General features: G+C 40.4%; 1 protein-coding gene across 2 annotated transcripts in view; it reads right to left on the bottom strand.

Moving 5' to 3' along the window:
• Positions 1 to 953: 953 nt before the first annotated feature.
• dip2ba (disco-interacting protein 2 homolog Ba) overlaps positions 954 to 22700 on the bottom strand; it is a 44828-nt gene continuing 23081 nt past the window's right edge. The window contains exons 6-39 of one of the 2 annotated variants that reach the window (XM_040152304.1): positions 22450 to 22578; positions 21520 to 21639; positions 20721 to 20918; positions 20292 to 20383; positions 20102 to 20212; positions 19722 to 19845; positions 19277 to 19386; positions 18906 to 19008; positions 18503 to 18567; positions 18299 to 18392; positions 17265 to 17384; positions 17011 to 17125; positions 16110 to 16249; positions 15806 to 15942; positions 15042 to 15122; positions 14818 to 14945; positions 14067 to 14181; positions 13574 to 13775; positions 13206 to 13318; positions 12440 to 12463; positions 10859 to 10939; positions 10561 to 10684; positions 10295 to 10416; positions 9403 to 9514; positions 8779 to 8888; positions 7820 to 7950; positions 7552 to 7720; positions 6747 to 6917; positions 6390 to 6451; positions 6210 to 6267; positions 6007 to 6081; positions 5607 to 5781; positions 5159 to 5282; positions 954 to 4996 (exon numbers count right to left, since the gene is read on the bottom strand). In XM_040152304.1, coding sequence (XP_040008238.1) covers positions 4744 to 4996; positions 5159 to 5282; positions 5607 to 5781; positions 6007 to 6081; positions 6210 to 6267; positions 6390 to 6451; positions 6747 to 6917; positions 7552 to 7720; positions 7820 to 7950; positions 8779 to 8888; positions 9403 to 9514; positions 10295 to 10416; positions 10561 to 10684; positions 10859 to 10939; positions 12440 to 12463; positions 13206 to 13318; positions 13574 to 13775; positions 14067 to 14181; positions 14818 to 14945; positions 15042 to 15122; positions 15806 to 15942; positions 16110 to 16249; positions 17011 to 17125; positions 17265 to 17384; positions 18299 to 18392; positions 18503 to 18567; positions 18906 to 19008; positions 19277 to 19386; positions 19722 to 19845; positions 20102 to 20212; positions 20292 to 20383; positions 20721 to 20918; positions 21520 to 21639; positions 22450 to 22578 — 4088 coding nt within the window. In that variant the 3' untranslated portion in view covers positions 954 to 4743. The remainder of the gene's footprint in view (positions 4997 to 5158; positions 5283 to 5606; positions 5782 to 6006; positions 6082 to 6209; positions 6268 to 6389; positions 6452 to 6746; positions 6918 to 7551; positions 7721 to 7819; positions 7951 to 8778; positions 8889 to 9402; positions 9515 to 10294; positions 10417 to 10560; positions 10685 to 10858; positions 10940 to 12439; positions 12464 to 13205; positions 13319 to 13573; positions 13776 to 14066; positions 14182 to 14817; positions 14946 to 15041; positions 15123 to 15805; positions 15943 to 16109; positions 16250 to 17010; positions 17126 to 17264; positions 17385 to 18298; positions 18393 to 18502; positions 18568 to 18905; positions 19009 to 19276; positions 19387 to 19721; positions 19846 to 20101; positions 20213 to 20291; positions 20384 to 20720; positions 20919 to 21519; positions 21640 to 22449; positions 22579 to 22700) is intronic. The other variant, XM_040152305.1, reaches the window with a different exon arrangement.

Genomic DNA, 22700 nt, shown 5'->3' with positions numbered 1-22700 from the left:
TGGTGATGTCACATTCTGTACTTCCCATGCACCAATCAGAATTATTTATAAACGTACATATACTGATTTATAAACCCTTTATAAAGGATGTTTTATAAGCAAGTGGTATCCTATTATTAAAGGACCATACCAGTGTTTTTGCAAGTTTTAAGTCATTAACTACAAACTATGTACTAAACTGTTAATATTTTTGATGGCCATTTTCGAAGGCATGCTGTATAATTTCAGATTTTCAGATGTGTTTTTACTGCTGTTCCAGGCAGACATGGCATAAAAATTACATGAAAAAGTCTTGAAACTTCCTCACAGTTAACATTAAGTCTGCATTAACATTTTTTGTCATCGTCCCATCACCACTGCCAAGGAAAGCAGCACAGCCAGTCAGTCAATCTGCAACAAAACGGCATTTCAAAACGGTGATGTAATTTTGACACATTACAGCCTGCTAATAGATTTTCATATCATACAGAAATGAATAGAAATGAATCGATGCCTGAAAAATACATATAAAATACATATACATCTTTAACACAGCAGCACATCGGTTAGTTGTTATGCAAAGTGTGTGTTTTTTGTTAATAGGACAAACACAAAAAATGACCAGTCGGGTCCTTTAATACTAAGTGAAAAACCTGTCAATCAGTTGGTAAGATACCTTTTAGTGTTATTAAATTTTTTTTTTTTTTCTTAAAGCTTCAAGTGAGATGTTATGGTGAAAGTTATGCGAAAGATGTGAATATCTGTAGGTAATTCTAAATAGCAGGTCGATGTGGTCAGAACTGACAGAAAATGGGGCATCGTAAAGCAGCAGATTTCGTTTTTTTGAGATAAAGTAAATAGAGTGACACCTGGTGGAAGTAAGGGAGTAAGATTTTGCTGTAATGCAGCGGCTGATTCCTGAAAGCTTTCCGGAGACAAGAAAAAGCACAAGAAACTCTGACAAAGCATTTTTATTTTTATTTTACGTGAAACACATCCAATGACAGTGTGACAGTGTTTTTGTCAAGTAAGACATGTTGTTAGAAGTTATCGCACCATTGACTAGTTCAGAATGTCTTTGCTGAGGCTCGACGATGCATAGTGAACAGACAGTCGTTGAGGTATACATTGTGGGCCCTTGAGTATTATGACTTTTGTGTGAAAGATCCTAATTTCATTACCTCACATTTACATTTACATTTTGTGCTTAGAATTACTTTGGAGGTTTGAAAATGTACGCCATTCCTCACAACATGACAACTTAAAAACTGAAATAAGTATTCAGATGTAAAATCTCGACCTGCATCGTCCTCGTGGAGTTGCCTGTTGAGAGAGTTTTCATCAGACCTCAGAGCTGACGAAAACTTGCGATGACCAACAACTTTAGAACTAAGCAGTAAGCCAAAACATTGAAGATGTTGGCATGGAAAATTAATGACTTATTTTCACACAAGAAGGGCATCCAGGAAGAAACCTTGTTTGTAATGACATTGGAGGACAAAAGTCTGTCAGCTTTCCCTTATTGAATAGCACCAATGTCTATTGAAAAGGCTTGAAGGGCAACATGAAATTATAAAACTTTATTAAAACTTGTCGGAGTGAAACAGTAGCAACAAAGCAATTATCACATAGTAGCCCAGAAGCTTCGGTTTGTTATTCATGATTAACTCTAACTTGTCCCAGATACTGGCTCGCAAACATGTCGTCAGTGTCTGTCACTGAATGAAAAGTGGTTTGTTGATGTGCTGTACTGTGTGTCAGGCTGCTTCTAAACCAAACCAGCTGTTTGCAGAAGTTTTAAAGAAATATTACATCAGGAAAATATTGATGAAACCCCTATAAAATATATTAAATTCCAAATTTGGATGAAAAGAATTAAAAATACAGTGGAGGCGACATTTAAAAAAAAAGAAGAAGAAATAAAAAATGGTTTAATATTCTGGGATCATTTTCTTACAAAAGACAAACCTTGTTGCACCAGAAAAGCCAAATATCACTGTTAACTGGACACTCACACACACTCCCTCTTGTGTACACATACATACACACACAATCACACAAAATGATATTGGGAAAGTGCACATTGTTCCTGCCAAAATAATCTGAAACCTTTTTTTTTTTCTCTTTTGCAATGTGATACCATTAAATTAACAATGCAGAAAAATGCTGTCAAGTATGAAAGATCAGTCAAGTTTTTTTCAAATCGACAAAGTTCATTTCCATGTACACATTAACACCAGTAATGCGGTATTTGACCTCTAAATTATAGTATACAGACAACATCCTTACCCTCATTTATTACCTCTCCATTTCTGTTAAAGGAGGATTCTGCCATTTTTATATCACAAGTTGCTAAGTGATTGCTGTTCATTCTTAATTTAACTTCTTTTTTTCAGTGTTACAGACATTCAGAAAGAATTGGTTTAAATGGTATTGATGAAATGAGAAAGGCATGACCACAAACTTAAAAAGAACAAGACACCCCCCCTTTTCCTCTTGAAAGAAATCTGTGTGTGTTCTGAGTTATAAACCAGCGTCTGGTTCATGTGAAAAATGGTGGAACAGATCTTTAAGTACACTAATATCACAGCCAGAAATGATGGATTAAATATAAAAAGTACTGAAGTTCCACAGGCTTAGTAAGGCAAAGTTCTGTCCTCATTCTTAATATCTTATTTATTTAAAAATTCATCAGTTCATAATCTTAAATGTCACGATGGTGCAATAATAAAAAGGCACTGAATTGCCTTCTGATGATCTACGTTTATCTAAATCGACTGTGACGCTAACATCAAGTGAAACAGATGGGAAAGTATCATGTGAAACTCTGAGGGCCCCTGACGAAAAAAAACAAAACAAACACAAAACTCAACTCAAGGTCCACTTACTCGCTTCTTCTGATGCGTTCCATCATATTACACAGTCTTGCTGTTGTGGAGTTGTAGATGTCCAAAACTTTTCTTTATTCTGAGAAGTTTTATAGCTTTTAGAAGTCATCTGAAGAAACTTTGTTAAAACTAATCAAGTCAGTGTGATATGGTCGAAAATCCCTCGGAACAAGCGTGTAAGTTGACATGAGTTTACCATTGTTCTTAAGATATTTCCTGAATCCTCAAAGACACTTCTAACGATCTGGATGAAAAAAAATATTCAGTTTGCTGCATGATAAAGGATTTTTAACCTGTATTTCTTAATCCAAACAAAGATGGTTGCCAGAAATTACGGATGTCCTTGCTCAATTTGTACAATGAGAACCAAATTTAAAATTTTACTGTCAGTTATACTGAGGAATATTAATGTATCTTTTCAATATTTTATATTTTCATACAAAATAACATGTTAATATTTTACTTGTGTGTTACGAAACATGCAACGACATATGTCGTATGTCATTTTCAGCTAACTGGATTAGGAAATGTAATTGTAGCTTGGGAAAAGAGTTAAAAATGTTTTTCATTGTGGAACAGACGGAGGATTTATTCATCCAGACGACTGGAAGAAAAGATTGCCGGGTATTTATTTTTCAAAGAAACAGATGCTAAGTGCTTCGACTCGCATGTAATGGTCACACATGAGAGACACAAAATGGGGCTAGGCTCCGTCTAAACATTCAGTATAGGCCGTGCTAAACCAACCAATGCACTGCTGCGTGACTTCTGGGCTTGTTAGCTGTTTTTTTTTTCTTTTTCTTTTTTTTGGCCCGTATGTAGACATTGATTGACTTCCAAATCAGCATGCACACCTTAACACCAGGCATAGCTTCAACTCTTCTGAAAACTGGTGCTTTTAAAAAAGTTTATTAGTACTATCACGATAATAAGAACTATCTAACGGACCAAGTCCTATTTACACCGACAATGAAGAATCAGTTTCATCTTTACGTTCCAGGTTTGTACGTTTAGTTAGCGAGTCTTTCTTTTCCCACACCAAGAAATAATTCAAGTGTATTTTTTTTTAGGACATTTTCTAATGTGTGAATGACAACAGCATGTCTGCTGGCAAATAGAGTATGTGATGGGAGGTGAAAGCCACGGTGTACCTGGTAGGAAGGGTATATGTCAGGATCGCCCCTGTGGGCTTCACTTGTGGGTGGCACTTTTTAATACTGATGTGGATTTCGTCTCGTGACAGCAGCAGGCACGGGGGGTGTCCCCTTGAGGCAGATGAGACAGGAAGTGGACTCAGAGGTGCAAGGACTTAAAAGTGCAAGGGGTGGAAGTTCCAGCTCCTCTAAGCAGTTCCAGTGCACCATCCTGCCTTCAAGAAACGAGGGGGTTATTTAAAAAAAAGAAAAAAAAAAAAAAAAAAAAAAAAAATCGAACACACAGGGATGATTGGTTCAGGATAAAAACCAAGGAATGGAAGGTGGGTAGGATTTCTTTCTTTGATGAATGTATGTAATTAAAAATGTCTATAAAAAACATTAATAGGAGCTATGAGGGAGAAGTGGGATGCACAGAGAGGATGAAGATGAAGTTTCCTCCAGTTGACAGATGTGTCTACTATTAAGAGGAGAGAAAATCTCAGTGAACCTGGACTGCAGCGATCAAGCAGGTGGAAGCAAAAAAGGAACAGTTTCTGAGAGGGAAGCACTTTCTCATCACAGCACTGGTACTGTACTCGCATTCCCACATCGTTTGGTGTTTTGAGTGTGTGTCTGAGGTTTAACATTGGGGTTTGCTACTCAACGCACCCCAATTCCTTCTCCCTCACGCCTATCTTCAGAACCTGGCTCAGTTTTCTGCATCAGTTGGTGAAGGATGTTCACATGTTGTAGGCCACATAGATGGGGTCCAGCTGGTCTGCCAGGAAGGAGTCTCGCAGGTGCATCCTCTGCTTCTCTCCTCTGGAGTTGATGGGGATCACCCCGGGGTCCACGATGACCACCACACCAACGATGAGGTGGTGCTCCTCCAGGACCACGTTGGTGACGAGGGGCACAAGGTCCAAGGCCTCCTGCTCCGAGCCACTCAGCTCCGCCACCACCACCAGCAGGTTGGTCCATGTAAACACAGCACTGAGGAACGAGGAATGTGTAGAGCACGGACCGAATTCAGTTACATTTTCTGCGTTACTGTCTAGTACTATCGTCTTTTTCAGTAAATATACAAGTGTGCAACTATACACACATTACTATACATTATGCACATGACTGGTGCACAAACAGATTGAACCTCACCTCTCTGCGATGCTGCGATGGGTTCGGGACACAGACGTCTCGATGTCGATGGGGTGATAACGCAACCCCCGCAACTCCAACGTTTCATCAAGGGAGCCCACCACAAACAAGGCATCGTGACGATCTGTTGCGGGAAAGGACAAAAGTATTTGATTATTTACAGTTATGAACTTCACTAAGGTTGGGTGATATGACAATATATACTTGTAGAGATTTTGCCATGCCATTATTAATATGGCATCTATCCCTTTAATATGTCTGGTTATATATTGCCACTGTGGACAATGTTGCAAATCAGTGAGCCAAACTGCTTTGTGACAATATTGGATTTTTGCATCAATGTGATGGTGATCTTTATTTTACTGATATGTAATCCACTGGATGTGCTGAAACCAGAAATTCCTATTTGTCAGTGATTGAGGGTAACTTTTATCAAATGTCCGCTCACCTCCGTTTGCATCCAGTAGCTCAGTCCTCTTGATGAAGCCCAGGTAGCCCGTCCTGGCCCACAGAGTGTGGGGCTCCCCGAAGCTGAGTCTGGTGTTGAAATGATCCGCCTGCAGGCTCTCCTCCCCGTAGATGGTGTAGTAGCCGCTGGCGCTATGAGGACTGTTCACCCAGATCTAGACAAAGACAAAAAGGCTGGAGTATTTCTGTGTTTGTGTGACTTCTAAAATCTGGGCTAACCAATTTCCCTTTTGAGACTAAGAGAAAAACCGGCAGTTAAAAAACAAAGTCAAATTAATCGATTAGTGTGCCCCTCTTCTAGTCGCAGTAATTTTACTCTGTGCCAGTGAAACCAGTCAAAATGCTGCAGAATCTTAAGACTCTTAAGACTGCTCGCTCACCTCCCCAAGATGTGAATCTCCCAGCGGGCCTCTGGTCTCTGGGTTGACTATGATGACCCTCACTCCCGGTAGGATCTTAGAGGAGAGCACAAGAGGAGGCTTTAGCTTTAGAGATAATACAACCACTTCTATAACCTCTCAGGGTCCATGGCCAGTGTGACCGACGCACAAATGAGTTTTACTAGTCAATAATCAATACGTACAGTGCCTGACTCCATGAGTGGAAGACTCTGTGGCGCTCCTCGCTCCACCAGCCTCACCCTGAGGGACACGGACAAAAGACGGCCTGTCATTCATTCTGAACTGACCAACCCACTGTTTAGTTTTCACCGTTTTGCATCATGTGATGCCTTTGTGCTAGTTACAAGGGTCTCCAGTCTCACCTGTCATGACGCAGAGACTTCATGTCAACAAAGACGGTTGAGGGGTCTGGTCCAGCAGTGCCCTGAGGAAAAAGAGAGGAACATAAACACCCTGAAATCTGGAAAACTGAACTGAACGTGAAGCCTTCAGTAACAGTAAAGGCTGGGATGGAAAAATATTTTTTGTAAACTGGATTAAAAAAGGGGGAAAAAAAAGGTGTGTGCAGAGCAGAAATATTGCAAAAACACTGGCAAATTAACAGCTGAACTAAAATGAATCCAATAAAACAGAACCGAACAATGGTCTAAATTAGAAAAAGTAAAGATAATTAGTGTGAACACATAAGACAATGCACTGTGTGTCTGTATGAAACCAACCTGCATGCACATGGCCAGGTTGACCCTGGAGCCGAAGGCGGTGCTGACAGCGCGCAGCGACAGGCCGAGGTCTTTGAAGAGCTTGGAGAAGGACTGTGTGAGAGCGAGACGAGGCCGCTCCTCTGCTATCACCACACAGCTCCGCACGCACGACAGATTCAGACCCCGCGCCTGGAGACACGCACGGCTAAAGGTTATTCACACTTTTAACAGTTCTGTGTCGATGGAGCTTGACACAAACATGCACTCACCATTTTAATCCAACGTGTTATGAAGTACCATAACAGAATAAGCTGAGATATTGAAGAACCAGATTTATTATAGATAGACATAAACCTCCATATGCTGTAAACACTTTCTGTCCACTCCATAAGTACGCTATGTATCTGCCAGATGATCTTCCGCTTTAGCATGAATTTTAAATGGTGTCCAACTTCTGACAATGTACTAGAGTTTACTTTATCTATTTAATGTTTTTATATCTTTTGATATCTTTTGGTCTGTTACATATATGAATGCAAAATATTTTCATTCTGTTGAAAATTTCACATGGATAGTTATATAGTTATTGCTTATTTACTCTGTGAGAATGATTATAGCCCAATGTCATTAATATCATTATACCTTTCAAAGCAGTTATTTTAGAATGATTAGACAGGTGTTTATTAGTCGCCTTCGCAGCAGATAGGATTCCTGTGAGAAACGAATTTATCACTGTGTTGTTATTAGAGTAATGACAGAAATGACAGAGCAGTCCTTTTAAAGGTGAACCACATGTGGCAGGCTGTGTGACTGGGATTCTGACCTTTAGTATCTCTGTCTGGGTGCCCAAGCCTTTGGTGCAGAGCTCCATGACAGAGTAGGAGCAGAAGGTGTCTCTGATCTTGTACTGACTGAGCGTGCTCAGCCACAGAGGCAGCGAGCTCTCCAGCTCCAGGGGAGGGATAAGGATGGACTGGTGACCTGAGTAAACACTGGACCAAAAACATACTCGCTACAGCAACAATACCACAATTACAGGTTACAGTTACATGAAATGCGACATTCAGTCCGCGTGCATGCATGCACGTTACCTGGAGAGGCACCACAGGACGAAACCCAGGCCACAGTATGGGTCCAGACAGATGGCTATTTGGCGTGAGGAGTAGAGCTCACACTGCAGCTTAATGGAGCGGCACAGAGTACTGACTGCAGCATGAGACATCTGGAGAGAAATGTATATAAACTCTACCGTAAAGAAATGCTGTAAGCTGTCATCAAACCTACACAGTAAGAGCCCTTGTGCTGCAGATAGTATTCTGTTATACACAAATACAACAAATACCATAATATTCACGCCCTATACCTAGTGTCTGTGACATGTATTAACAGTATAAACATATCAAGCTCTATGCATCCATTTACTCTGCTAAATTAAAGTGAAGATAATTTATGTGAACATAAAGTCTCTTACATCTCCATAGCATTAACATTTTTGCATCTCTGGCTAAAATTACTTAAAGTCAACAGTGTAGATTCACTTCATGAATCTTCACTTCATGAGCAAGATTTGTAGTATTTAACTTAATGATGCACTCTGAAATGTTTTAAGATGCATAGAAAAATCCTCTGAGTAATAAATTGTCTATGTTTTTTCAACAAAAAAAAGTTCAATAACCACATTTAAAATTCTTTAAGTTATATCTACTCGTGTATCCCTCATTGAAAAATCAAAATCTGTGAATATGCAAACATTGTTAATTTCAAAGGTTTAGCTACTAGAATTTCCAAAATTTCCATGAAAAGTCTTTTCTCAGTGTATGTGAACTGGGGGCTTCAAATTTACACATCACACTTGATGTGTAAATTGAACCAGGATTGGCTTTCAAAGTAGTTGTAGTTCAAAAATCATGCTTTTAAAGTTGAGCACAGAGAAAGTTTCACCCTTCAGCAGATGAATGGGAAAACAGCCTTACAAAGTCCCTCTGGCTAAAGGGAACCTGATTTGCTGTATGTTATGTATGATATGCCTGATTTTGTGCAAGTAATTTACCTTGACTCCAGTCAACATGCCTGTGGTAGACACACTGAAGTCCAGGTAGGCCAGCATCTCAGCTGTGGGGGGCTTATAGATGTGCGGAGGCCGCTTTCTGGGGAGATCATCTGGAAGGAGAGGGAAGAGGATTTTTGTTATTTTCCTAGAGGACAAAATAAATAACACACTTTCACTGTCTTACTGTTATTGCCATCATGAATGTGCTGCAACCTGATAACTGTTCAGTGTTTTTGTTGAGTGGGAGGACGGTATAATTTCTGATGTAAACGTGCCACCTCACTGCACATTTAAAACGCTACACATTTATTTTTTTAATTCATCCCACCTACATCAGGAATTGGACTATTATTTTAAGAAATTATTGAATTTTTTACTGAACATATTTAGGACTAGAGAGCAGCTTTTAGTCTACATTAGGGTTCCCCAACATGTTCAAAGTTAGGTAAAGACCAACCAGGACACCTGGTGGCCAAAAGGGGAACACATTTTTTTAGTCTCAAGTTTTTTCTGCTAAATCTGTACACTGTGTCATCCTTAAAACAACTGGGTTCAGCTGCTTCACATCATGCCTTATTCCTCTAAGTGGTTCTAATTTCAACAGATCTTAACAGCGTCCAGCACCTGTATCAATTATCGTGGGCCACGTCTTGATGTTGACGCTGGCAGCAGCCTCCCTGGACCTGAGGATCCTCATCAGAGGCTGAGTGGTGAGGATGCAGGCTGCTTTGCTCACCTGAAAACACACAAGTTCATTTGTCCACACAGACTATGAGGTTTTTGTAGTGTCCTCTGGTAAAAAAAACCTCCATTCAAGGTGTTACTCAAGTAAAAGGCATTTAATTATTGTTACACTTCCCTGAGGTAAAATTCAATTTTATTGGCTTCCCTCCAGGGAAATCAGTTATGGGGTCAACAGCAGAAGTACTTCACTGAGTCTGGGTGGGATTTAGTTACTTGCTTTAGGGCACTTCAATATTTATAATAGATTGCTAAAAGTAAGGTTCCTTTTTAGATATAAGATACATGTTTGGGTGCTTGAAATTGGTCTAATATTGGCAAATTAAAACTATGTTATAATGTTTGGTGGTAAACTTCTCTGGCTAATTGTATTTTTTGTTCTAGACAGATACGGTATGGTTCAGTTAAAACTAAAATATGCTTGAAGATGTGATAAATTGGAAGTTATTTCTTTAAAAACTGAGTTCAACCAAATCACAAAAAACATGTCCTACTTGCATGACTAGGGGTAAACGTGTTTGCTTTGTGCTTTAGGTGTGCTGACCCTTTAAAGAGTTGTCTGAGATGGAATAATTGCAAGGGTAGCCTGAGTACTACTTGTTGTACTTGAACAATTCTACACTAATTATTCTATTATGCTCTGGTAATACTTAATATACAAAAAAAAAAAAAATAAAATAATAAAAAAAAAAATAAAAAAAATAAAGCTTTAACAAAAAACACAATTTATCAAATACTTGATTTTCATGACACAGTCCAGGTGGAGTGTACTCACATCGATGATCATGCGGACAGTGGGGAGAGTAGCAGCCAGGTTCTGTGGATGAGGAGGCCTCACTGTCACAGGGATGACCCCCGCATAGAGACAGCCATAGAAGGCAGCTATCAGGTCAATACCTGCACAAGTTAGAGACAGACAGGAATCTCATAAACTAAAATACAGGCATATTAAACAGCGGTGCTCCTTCACTGTATAGTAAATAGAAAATTAAGGAAAGACGGACGTCCACAATGATGGGGGGTGATTCTATGTATGTTTACCTGGGGGATAAAGCAGCACCACATTGTCTCCTGTGTTGAGGCCTCCTCTCTCCATTAAGGTGGCCGTGATTTTCTCTGCTCTCTTGTGTAGCTGAGCACAAGTGGCTGTGCACACTGCCACCCCCTACAGCAAAAACAGAGGAAGTTCAGCTGAACGTACAATGAACAAAATGAATCACCATTAGTACCATGGCAGCATTTCCAAGAAGAACGAAAGACAGCTATGCATTATTTTTGTCCATATATTTATCTGACGCATTGACTATTATTTATTGGTTGAGTGTGTGTGTTTATCTACCTTGGCATTGAGCAGCACATACAGGACATGGTCTGGGTCGGTTTGGGCTCTCCATTGCAGAGCTTCAGACAAGAACTGGTGCTAAAAGGCATAGAGAGGAATGTGTCATCACATAAACATCAAGGATGAATTGAATGAATACATTTATTGCACAAATTAAAAATCCCACCAAGGTGAATCAGTGGTAAATAATAATACATACAAAAACAATCAAAAGATAGAAATGCATAAAAGGGGGCCTGAAAACAGTCAGATATCAATGGTCCTCTCAGCGACAAAAGATACATTTATTCATTTCAACAAGACTTTGGAAGGAGCAGGAGAGAGCAAACATTTTAAAGTACATCAAAGATATGGTATTCTAAGATGCTTTTGACCTCTCACACAGAGACACACAAGCACGCAACAGGAATAAGGGAGTGTCCAGGGAGTATTTTTTTGCCAAGATTAGGGTCATGCTGGGATAATCTGCACCTGGCAAGAGGCAAACTGGAGCCACCGTCAAAAACTAACAAGCTATGGGCCTTTCAAACACAGTGTAAGGACAACTTTGAAAAGCTCTGAAAGAGAAGTTTCCTCAACACATTAGTGCCTCGGTGTACCATTTCTTAAATTAAGTGGCTCCAAGGCAACAAACCACTGGCTATTTTTACAATTAAATGCCTAAGCAATATTAAAAACATTGTTAGTGTCTGTCAGTAATGTTAATAAGCCAGTGCACGGGACAGAACGGGACAGGACGTGAAAGCAACAAAATCCATCAAAGGCAGAGGCCAAGTGAACATTAGGCAGCACATAAAAAAAGAAAAACAAGTAAAGTTAAAACCACGACATTCTCTGGACATACAAACATAATTTACAGCAGTGTGACATTGCTGGCCATATCAAAATCACTGTCTGGAGTTGTCCTTTGTACCACCCACTCTCTCAGTCAGTCAGGTCGTGCTCTGGTCAGCAATGAATCAGGAGTAACATCATGCAGACTGGCTGCCCTGACCACTCATCAAGCCATGCTACACATGGGAGCATCACAGTGAACACAGCGAGCAGAGGTGCACACAAAAATGTTCTTGATTAATGCTCATAAGATACTAGCGTTATGCATCACAGTATACAATGACATAGTTTCCATTGGTCAATTATGCTAGGAGTTAATGATTGGTTGCTCAAAGTCTGCATTACCTCCTTAAAGCAAAATAAGTCTGCATTTGCAGGTTTTGTGAAAGAAAATCAACTTTCACTCACTTACAGTGGATCAAAATCACTTAATTCACTACTGAGCTTTTGGTTTGGCAAAGCTAGTAGGCTGCCTACCAACTCCCATTTTAAAAGGTAATGGCAAAGAGAGTCTGTTATGGGACACTTATTAATGGAGAACGTCACTTTACTTCATTTTTAATATATTATATTAATTTAGGTGTGTGGACCCCTGCTGACCAAGGAGCCAGCCTGGACAGTCATCTCTGTGCGTCGGGCCAAAACTGTTGCCGGTGGCCGTCCAGCTGTCGCAGCTGCAAAAGCACATCTGACTGACAGAAGCAGCAGAAGCAAAGACGAGTGGGGGCCAGACTAGAGCCTTACCATCATGGTGGGCCACATACAGAGCTAAAGCCCAACCCAAGCAAAGTAAAGGCAGAACAACAAAAGAGATTTAGAATAAGACATCAGAAATCCATTCAGAGCATTTTTCATTTTATACATCAGTTTGATAGATTGAATAGGTTTATGTTTCATACAGTGAAAACCTGCACCTAATGGTTATTTCATAATCCACCAATTTCCTGATTATTTTAGTTTATTTGGTGATTAATTGTTTGGTTTATAGCACATCAGAAAACAATAAAAAACAGAACAATTTCCTAGAGCCCAAGGTGATGCCATTAAATGTTTCGTTTTGTCTGACCAACAGCCCAAAACCCAAAGATACTCAGTTTAAAATAATGTTGAGACAACATCTAAGAAGCTGGAACCATCACATATTTGGCATTTTTCACTTGATAAATGACTTAAACAATTTATCGATTATCAAAATAGTTGTTGATTAATTTTCTGTCGTCTAATGGTTAATCATTGCAGCTCTAGTATAGTGTGTAATGTCCAATGACTAAGAAAAGCAACACTATAAGTTTACTAATATAAATTCTGTCTCACTGTCCAGGTGGTGATGTTAGAGTCATAGGCATAGATCATTTCAGATACTAACAATTCAAAGTCTTACAAATTAAACTGTCAAAACTGTTGGTCCATTTTCCTGATGTCATGCTGAAAGATGCTACATCCATTATTAAGAGTCTGATAATTATTCTAGGGTCAGTGTGGTAGAAGTGTGGTTGTTTGGTTTTTGTACCTTTCGGATCAGATCCTGGTCCTCCACCACACCCAGCTCTCTGCCTATAGCCTGAGCGATCCGTTTCCCTGCCACCAGGTTGCCAACCAGCATAGAGGCGGGACCGACATCCACTGAACAAATCAGAAACAATCAGGATCCTTTATTCAGTGACATACTCTTAACACTGAACAGCAGCAGTCGTGACCCAAACCGTACTTACCCCAAAATAGAAGCAGAAACCCATCAGTGTTAGATTGATTAATTGTCAATCTGATGACTTGATTGAATTAAATAATGAGTCAAATGACACATACTGAATATTTCTGATACTCCTTGCTGTGATGTTATATAGTACGCACCAGTAGATATGGTCTGACGTGGCCTACCTGGCTGTTTCTGCCGTGGTTTGGGTAGATTTGTAACACAGGTGTGTGGGCACATGAGGATATTACAGGGGTGCAGGTTTCCCTCCAAGAAGTTCTGCTTTGTTTCACAGATGTGGATGCCTCCAAGCGGTGTCTTAGGGAGGGTGTTGGCTGGGACGAGTGCGAGGCAGTACAGGCCGACCTGGTGGATACTGTCGATGGCCTACGCAGGGAAGATGCATCACGTGATACAGGGTCATGAATGCACTATTAACAGAGATTATTGTAATTTTCCCTCATGAGAAAATTCTGTTGAGTGTTTGTGATCTTCAGTGGAAACAAGACACAGGCACTTTTATTTCATCGATCATGATTTGAAATGCAATAACACTTTCAAACATAAGTAAAGACATAAAAACGAGAGAGGAGAGTTATTGGGGTATGGTCTGTGACGTAATTAAAGTGAGTATAACAAAATAAAAAAAGGGGAGACATGAGCAGATGTGTCATTTACCTGCAATACTCGACTCATCCACTGGAAGCTGTCCTCCTCACTAGCATCAGGCCTCTGCTCTGCCACAATTACTATCCTCTCATCATAAAATACTGTCACTGAGAAGACAGCGATCCTGCATGGGTGACAACAGAGGAGTGAGCACAAACACAAACTGTAGACTAACACACTGAGAGAGGCTGTGGGCTGCTAAAGCTGGGTTTCTGCAGTGTTCACCCGATTAAAATTTAAGACGTTTTAGGACCGTTTTAATACCACATAGAATGCGCTCTAACACCTTTAACACAGTTATACCGGTCATGAACTCCGTCCATGTCTGGATCCAGATTAGCAGCTGAAAATTGATGGCCGGATTAACCATTTTAAAAATAAATGATTAATTTCAGTTTTTTCTGAAACTGACACTTGTCCATTATGTGTTGATGAGCTTCCTATCAACAAAGTTACAACTAATGTTAAGTTAGTTGCTAAGTTAGTTGCAAGAAAAAATATTCAAGACCAGTGTAAATGAAATGTATGACTTAATCTTTGTAAGAACTGCAGATACTTTATAAAGGGATTATTCAGTTATTGGGGGATATACTGGAGCCATTCTTCTCATTCACCAATGAAATACCACAAAATTATCATTGCTTATATGGATGAATTTATTGGCCTTCCTCCTTCTTTCTTTCCTGTTACCTTTGCATCTATGTGCACACTATTAGACTAGACATACATTGGCTCACAGGAAGCAGTGTCAGTGTCTCACCTCCCCCTGTAAACTGTTTTGACAGGCTCCACTGCGAGCGCAGTGGCCACCAGGTCGTCTGCATTGTGGCGTCGCCCGCTCACCATCAGCAGCCCCTCAATCTTCCCCACAACAAACACCAGACTGCCCTGTGGAGCAGACAGATATAACTCAGCAAGGAAATACAAGTCTCACATCCTTCATTTTGCTTACCAACTCAATTTTTTTGTGTTTGCGTGCCTTACCGGTCCTACAAATCCCAGCAGACCAGTCCGACTAAAGGGAATTTCTCCGATGGGTGCTCCAGCTTGGTTGACAGGGATCACCTACAGATTAGCAGTGAGATCAGACACTGGAATCAGATAGGTAAGGTAGAGTGAAACTCACCCTGACATTAGATTTCAAAAATATACCAAAATAACTGAGGGATACGGCATCTAAATGTTTACTGTAGTTCACGGCTGGATTCTTGTCTACAAAGATTAACGGTCAAAGACAGATAAAACAGAATTAAATAAAAACACACTAAGAGGCTTGTGAGAATAATTTGGAGGATATGGGAGTCTTATGAAGCCTCTTATCAGTAAATGAGAGCATTAAATACAATGCAACTATTGGATGATGTATGTGGCTCTATCTAGTGGATCATTCAAATCAGTGCTCCTCTCCCATCCCTCCATTTTCTAAACTTGCTTATTCTGTGCGGGGATGAGGGGGACTGGAGCCGATCCCACACATTAGAAAAGAGGCGACATAAACGTGGACAGATTACCAGCACGTTTGTTCACAAGTGTTAAATTAACTTTTTGAGTAGGGATGCGTTTTGCATGTTGCTGCAAACTACATTTTTTGACTAATATCAAATTTTTATTTAACAAACACAGCATGTTACATGTTTTTATACTCCACTCCATTATTGAGGCAGAAATTGTACATAGAGTTCAGTGCATCAAGAACATGGATTGAGTCATACAGGCAGTTCTGAAACCTGGCTTTTAAACTGACAGACCTCAAATGTGTTCTTGGTGACACCAGGCAGGCCATAGTACATGGTGCCTCCGGCCCGAGAGTTAATCACAATTTCTCCTATTTCATCTGTCTTGCACAGCTGAGGAGGCCCGTCTGGTTTCACAATGCACATCAGAGCTGAAATGCACAAACAGTTCAAAACATTAAAATTACATGTGTCTAGAAACCTGCATACTAATGTTGTAGGAGGCAGTGAATAAACTAAGATAAAGTAGCAATGCACAGTAAATGTGGCAGCTGCTGCACTTAAGTAGTGCCAATTAAAAGCAACTGCAGTTGCTAACCTCCAGGCATGATGTGGCCCACATCCTGAACAGTCAGGGCAGAGTTTTTGTCCTCTGTGTTCACCCTGATCACGCCGTGGCTCAGCCCGCCCATGGACAGGATGGCCCTGGCTGGCAGGGGAGCTCCTCGTGCACCAGGCCTGCAGAGAAGGCAAAAAGTGTGTGTTATTAAAAATTTTTTTTTTTTTTTTTAAATTGTATATTATTTATTTATCTATGCTGTATATATTAAATTTTAGGGTTTATGTGTTTTAAATTAACAGTGCTTTTGTACAAGAACTTGTTTGTATAGATTCCTGTTGTTCCTGTACAGATGGCATTAAAACCTGAACTTAAAACAGAGAAGTGATAGCGCCTCAAAAAAAACACATGCCAGACAGGAAGGCAGCGCCAAGGTAACATCTTGCTGAGGTCTGCTAATGCACAAAACAAGTCTCAGAGAGCATCGTTTTCAAAACTTGGTCAAAAACTGTCTTTATCTTGAACAAGATGGAAAAAACTATAGCATATCACATGTTTTGGTGATTGGTAAAAATGGCACTTCATTGCACTTGATCAAAGAAATTTGTGATGTTGACTGGAGATGTGACTTTCTAAGTCATGCCAGTTGGATTCAAGACCACAAGTTTCTGTTTATGTCTGTTTGTTCCTCTCACTCGGGCTCTCCCCTACAAACCTTTCCTTCCTAGACTTGTGGATAATCAGTTACATAATGGTTGTAAACAATAAAAACAAAAAAAAATCCCATACCCAATTTTAACACACTGAAGTGACTTGTTATCATGGTGATCATTATATGCAAAGTAACTCTTGCTGTTTGCAGGCAAAACTACACTAGTTTTGGACTCAAAAATTATCAGAGTGCCTCTTCCAGGAGCATGTGAGGTTACAGATGTAATACCTGCGTATGGCCACAGTCAAGGCCTCAGGAGAGGTAGCACATGGACAAATGACCTCAGGCTTCAGACCATGAGACTGGAACACATTCAGGAAGGCATCACATGATGACACAGACCCTGATAAAAAAAAACAAAAAAACAGAAGATTAAAACATTACCACAACAGAGCCGTTCAAATTCACAACCCACAAAAATGACTGTACATAGCAGTTCTTTATTGGAAAGGGGCCGCGTTTGTGCTGGAGAAGTAACTCACATGGGTTTGCTCCATCAGCCACAATAAGCATACGAATAGAGGACAAGTTGGTGTCTCTCTGGTCCTTGTGGGCCATCATGGCCCAGTGGAGGTCACGGCACTTCACCAAGGCCACACGTGCTATGAGAGGGTAAGGGGGACATGTTACATAAGGTAAAGTTACATGCAGTATTTACAGATTGTTTCTCCCCTCACATATACATTTTGAGTTTGCTATCCTAGTTCTCATTCTCCATTTTTTTAAAAAAATCTTTTTTTTAACATTATCCAACTTGGTGGTCTTGTAAGGGGTCATCATTGTATGTGCCTATTTGTATCATTTCAAATAAAATCTTTTAATAATACCTGTTTCTTATTTGAAGTCTACAATACATAGTTTATTTTTTACTTAATCTGTTATTAGTTTAAATACATATACATATACATTACTGTGAAAAGATTTTAGGTACTTTATAAGTTTAGACTCTTATCAATCATCAGTGCCATCAGGGAGGCACCTGATTTGTTCCCAAATTCATTCAGCAGCATGACAACAAGCCCAAACATACAGCCATAGTAATAAAGAGCTAAATTCAGAGACAAGAAAAACAAGGAGTGCTGCAACAGACAGTCTGGCCCCCACAGAGCCCTGAGCTCAACATCTTGGAGTCAGTCTGGGATTACATGAGGAGACAGAAGACACTGAGACAGCCTAAATCCACAGAAGAACCGAGGCAAGTTCTCCAAGATGCTTCGAACAACCAACCTGCCAATTACCTTGAAAAATTGTGCACAAGTGTGGCCAGGAGAAGTGGTGCCTTTTTAAAGGCAAAGGAGGTCAGAACAAATATTGATTTGAATTAGGTTTTCTGTTTACTGCAATTTGTATGATGTTAATTGATATATAAATACTACTCATGGCTTTATTTTTGATAGCATCTGCACTTTGCTTTTATTGGCTAAAATGTTTGCACAGTACTGTATATAAACTAGGCAAAAAATTGTAAAACTATACAAATATGGACTATAAAAGTAAGATTGGATATTGGCTGAACCTTTGTGAATGTGAACCCTCTGCACCCAGGACATAGGACAGGCTTTCATGACCGCATATGGCACTGTGATGGTGTGGATTCTGTTCATGACACTCTGCAAGGAAAAAAATACACATATTGTCATTGTCATACTGTGCTTCATACCAAAGTTAACAGGATCAGCTAGTCTGGATATGCAGTACAAATTGTTGCATTCAGTCTCACCGTTAAGACGCCATGCCACAAGCCCATATCCTTCTTGCAGTCCAACACATTGACTAGTGTCTCCCCTAAGACAGAAAATGCAAAAACACATCAACGAAGATACATATGTGCAATTACTAGCTAACTGATCCTAATCCTAACCTTCTCTGAGGTTTTCGTGCCATGTGTTTCTGACTGCCTCTCTCTGAGCGGGAGAGAGTGAAAATGAATTATAGGACAGGCTGCTGATGAAACATCCTGCTGAAAAGCTCAAGAGCTGAGTGTTGTTGCAAAAACTGCTTTAATGCTTAGTTTATAATGCTTCCGCATCTCACCCTCACACACACACAAGAGTAGGAGAGAGAGATAGAGATAGAGAGAGAGAGAGAGGCAAGAGACGTTGCATAAAGCACTAAGCTCAGACCTTCACAGTAGTTACAGGCCTGGGTCAGGGCTTGACAGTGGGTCAGCATGGAGATCTTGGACACAGCAACTCCCATGACTGTTCCCTCCTTACTCGCTTTGTACTTTGGTGGAAGAGACACACAAAAACAAACACAAACATTCACAAAGTTTAATGAGAGCACAAGCAACCTGGAAACAAACCAATAATAATAATCTTGATGAAAGTCATAAGAGCCCTGCCTGAGGGTTCAGAAGATTTATAAATAGAAGTATATAAAAAGGAACCGCACCTTTCTTTATTGTATCTCGGATCAGTAAAATTAATTAAAATTCACCATAACCACAGTAGAAATACTACAAATACTAAATATTTGATGTTTCTAAGAGTACCTCTATGTAGGCGGTGTCCGTGTTGGCGGTGGGGATGTGAGGCTGCCAGTCTTTAGATGGTTTGGTCAGGTACTTGGTGTCTGTGACTACCCATTTCATCCTTGGCCATCCTGGGAACATAATCCCAACCCCCCATAGAAAAACACAGAAATATTTTAGCTAATACAGAAAGACAAAAACAAAAGTGTGTTTAGGCACACTAATTTGGAGCCGCCCTAAAATAACAATGTTCACTCCGCAACCTCCTGGTTTTAAAGCCAAAGGTAAGCAGCCTTTACTTAACAAGCAGCCTTAGACTTACACATTCTGCACCTAAATTGGCCTTTGAACATCACACTTTATATTCCCTTTATTGAAACTGTCTATTGGCTCCAAAAGAGACGAAGACAGAGAGGACTCCTGCTGAGCCAGCAGCATTGCCAATTGTGCGTTTAGGCTGGCTGACCTTTAAACTGGACGATCTCTCCGTTTGGTGTCTTGGGCAGCCCTTTGAGACACACCTCACTGGTCAGCGCCAGACTAACACCACAGCTGCCCAACAGGAAGCCAATCTGCTGGCTGCCTGCATCCTGCACAGAGAGACAAAGGTGAGGAGACTTATGACACGCAGGAAGATACACATATACAAAACTGTGACAATTGAAGACCATGCGTATACTCTTGATGTCAATGTTGGTCGTATAATAAATTCATATTATCTATATGGACAATATTGATTTATGGTCTATATGGATTATTTGAAACACATACACTAGCAATGCAATTTATGAATAGATTACTGATTAAGATGCAGAGGAATTCCCTTAACAACAGTGACATCTTTACCTGTTTTGACAGTGGTACCTCAATGGGCACAGGGATGACCTCAGCTAACAGGCAGCCATAGAAAGCCACCCAGAACATGCCAGGGTCACTGTTGGGATACACCAGCGCCACCTGAGAAACAGAAAAACTTACTTTCCTTGTCATGTTCCTTTATATTTTACATAGTGAGTGGCAACTGACAGACTCTTACCCGATCTCCAGGTTGTAGGACAGGCTCAGTCTTGGTGCCTAGTTTATTCAGCAGTGTATAGGCCAGCTTCAGACTGCGACTCCATAGTTTGCCTGTGGAGAAGAAAAGTGAATGACGATTTTAAAATGTCCTGTTTGTTGTTGATTTACAATGTATTAATGTTGCATAACTGATCAAGAATAGTTCAACTTCTCGACCCAATGTAGCGCCACGCGGGAGGATATGCACTGTAGGTGTTATTCTTCTCAGGTCAACAAATATTTATTCAGCTGAACCAGCTCAAATGCAAAAAATATATCTCACATTTACATTTGGTGGACAAAGTAATATGAACACCTATCTTTGGGTTTCATAAACTGAAAGGTTGAACAAAAAACTTTGCTGTTTACAGTCTACATTAACATCCGTATGAGTCGAGGTGTTGCTCACCATATGTGAGTGTGTAGAGGGGTTTGCCAGTGACATCCAGAACAGTGAGGGCAGGACTCTTGGCCTGGGTGGCCCCCCAGCGGGCCAGAGCAGCCTGCAGGGCAGGAGGCCAGTTACTGACAACTCCAAGGGGCTCCCCCTTCACCGGAATAATTTGACGTCCCTCGGGCTTCGGGGTGTTGGGGTCTGGCTGGGGAACTGGGCATCAAAAGAGACACAGATAAGTGGATATCTAGAAGAGACAACGAATAAGGGTGTAACCCTGCAATAACACTGTGAGCAACATAACTGATATGTCACAAGAATCTCGGTAATTTCCGACAGAAGTAAGTAACCACACAAGGTTTTGGACATTGAATCAACAATTCAACAGCCAAGAGGATTCCCACGTAAACCTGAGCAGTGTGGTTTGGTTTCAAATACGCTTTCTCTGGCTAGTGCAAAATGGTATATCTGTTCCTCTTGGCCAGTGTTTTTCTGTTGCACTTCCACTAATTCTACATAAATATCCTTTCCTAGTTATGTTGGCTTATTTAATAGCTGTGTAAGTCCTTAGAAAAATGTAACGATACAAAAGCTGCAAGAAATACCACCCACAATCAGTCAGAATGAAGCAAAACATCCAACAAATTGTGGGATATCATTTAACAGACTATGTGGCATGGTGAAATTCATCACAGATAAATGTGCTAATGTGAACAAGTCAATGCTTACACTTGTGAATATCTCTGAGACTTTTTTTTCCCCCATAAATAAAAAGAACCAGAACTTGAATGTATATGCATACTACGTGTCTCACCTTCTACAATTTCCTCAGCGTCATCAAGGAAGAATTCGCTGAGTGGTGGTCTTTTGGGCCGTTTGAGTGTGTTCAACAGCTGCTGGATCTTAGTGGACACCCTGCTGTTGACAGGCACGCCTGGACAAACACCAAGAACAGTAACCGTCATAAACATATGCAAATACCCAACCAAAAACACACAACACACCCACACATGCAAGTCTATTCTAACACAAATCTCTACTTTATCACACACCCTCATACAGGCAGAACCCTACGCACTAGTGCACAGTCAGGATCAGAATCAGCAGCTTGAAGGATTCGAAAGGGAAATTTGTGCTTGAAGAGACACAGATTGGATGATCATTAGGAAAATCAAGTATAGGAGGTTCTCTACGTCTAGACCTACAACAAGAGACAAACATAAAGACAGATAGACAAACACCAGGCTGGAAAGCAAGCTGAGTTGGGCTTCTTCAGCATCCCTCCCCTTCCCCGATTTCGATTTATATTACCTTTTCTTTTTCCTTTTTTTTTTAAATGAAAGGCAAGACAGGGACAGGATTAATGGACCCAAAAGAAAGAACACAAAATATCTGTCATTAGCAGCATTCAACACACAGTGAAACAAGGATGATGTTGAAGGTGACTCTGGATGAACATGGGCAGATCATTATTTGATTTAAACAAACTCCAATCAGCTTTGTCACCATAATGCTGTGAGTCAATGCAAAAAAAGAAAATGTCATTCATCAGCTGCAATGATTACAACATGCAAATGGTTTAACCTCCCAATCTGAAGCAGGAACCAGATGAACAAAGTATCAAAGTTCCACACATTTCAGGAATAGAGAATTACTCATTTTTCTCCACACGTTAACAGAAACTCACACCCAAATATATAACAGACATTTATTGACATTGTGGCTTGTGTGAGGGTGAGTGTACCGTCAGCAGTATCCAGCATGCTGGAGCGGCTCTGTCCACGGCTCATGCCCCTCACCGCTGGAGGCAGGTCCACCCTGGACCCTCTCTCCTGGGGAGTGGAGGATGTCACATCTGGGGGGACACTGTTTTCTGGAAGAGAAGAGAAAGTGAGCGTCATGAAGGAGAACAAACAGCCAACCATCACTGTTATATACGGTGCATTCAGAAAGCTTTCAGGCCCATTCCCTTTTCACCTTTTGTAACGTTGCAGC

This window comes from Xiphias gladius, chromosome 18, assembly GCF_016859285.1.
Source record: "Xiphias gladius isolate SHS-SW01 ecotype Sanya breed wild chromosome 18, ASM1685928v1, whole genome shotgun sequence".
In the NCBI taxonomy this organism is placed as follows: domain Eukaryota; kingdom Metazoa; phylum Chordata; class Actinopteri; order Istiophoriformes; family Xiphiidae; genus Xiphias; species Xiphias gladius.
The sequence above is the reverse complement of the archived record's forward strand: the minus strand, read 5'-3'. Positions and strand labels throughout refer to the sequence as shown.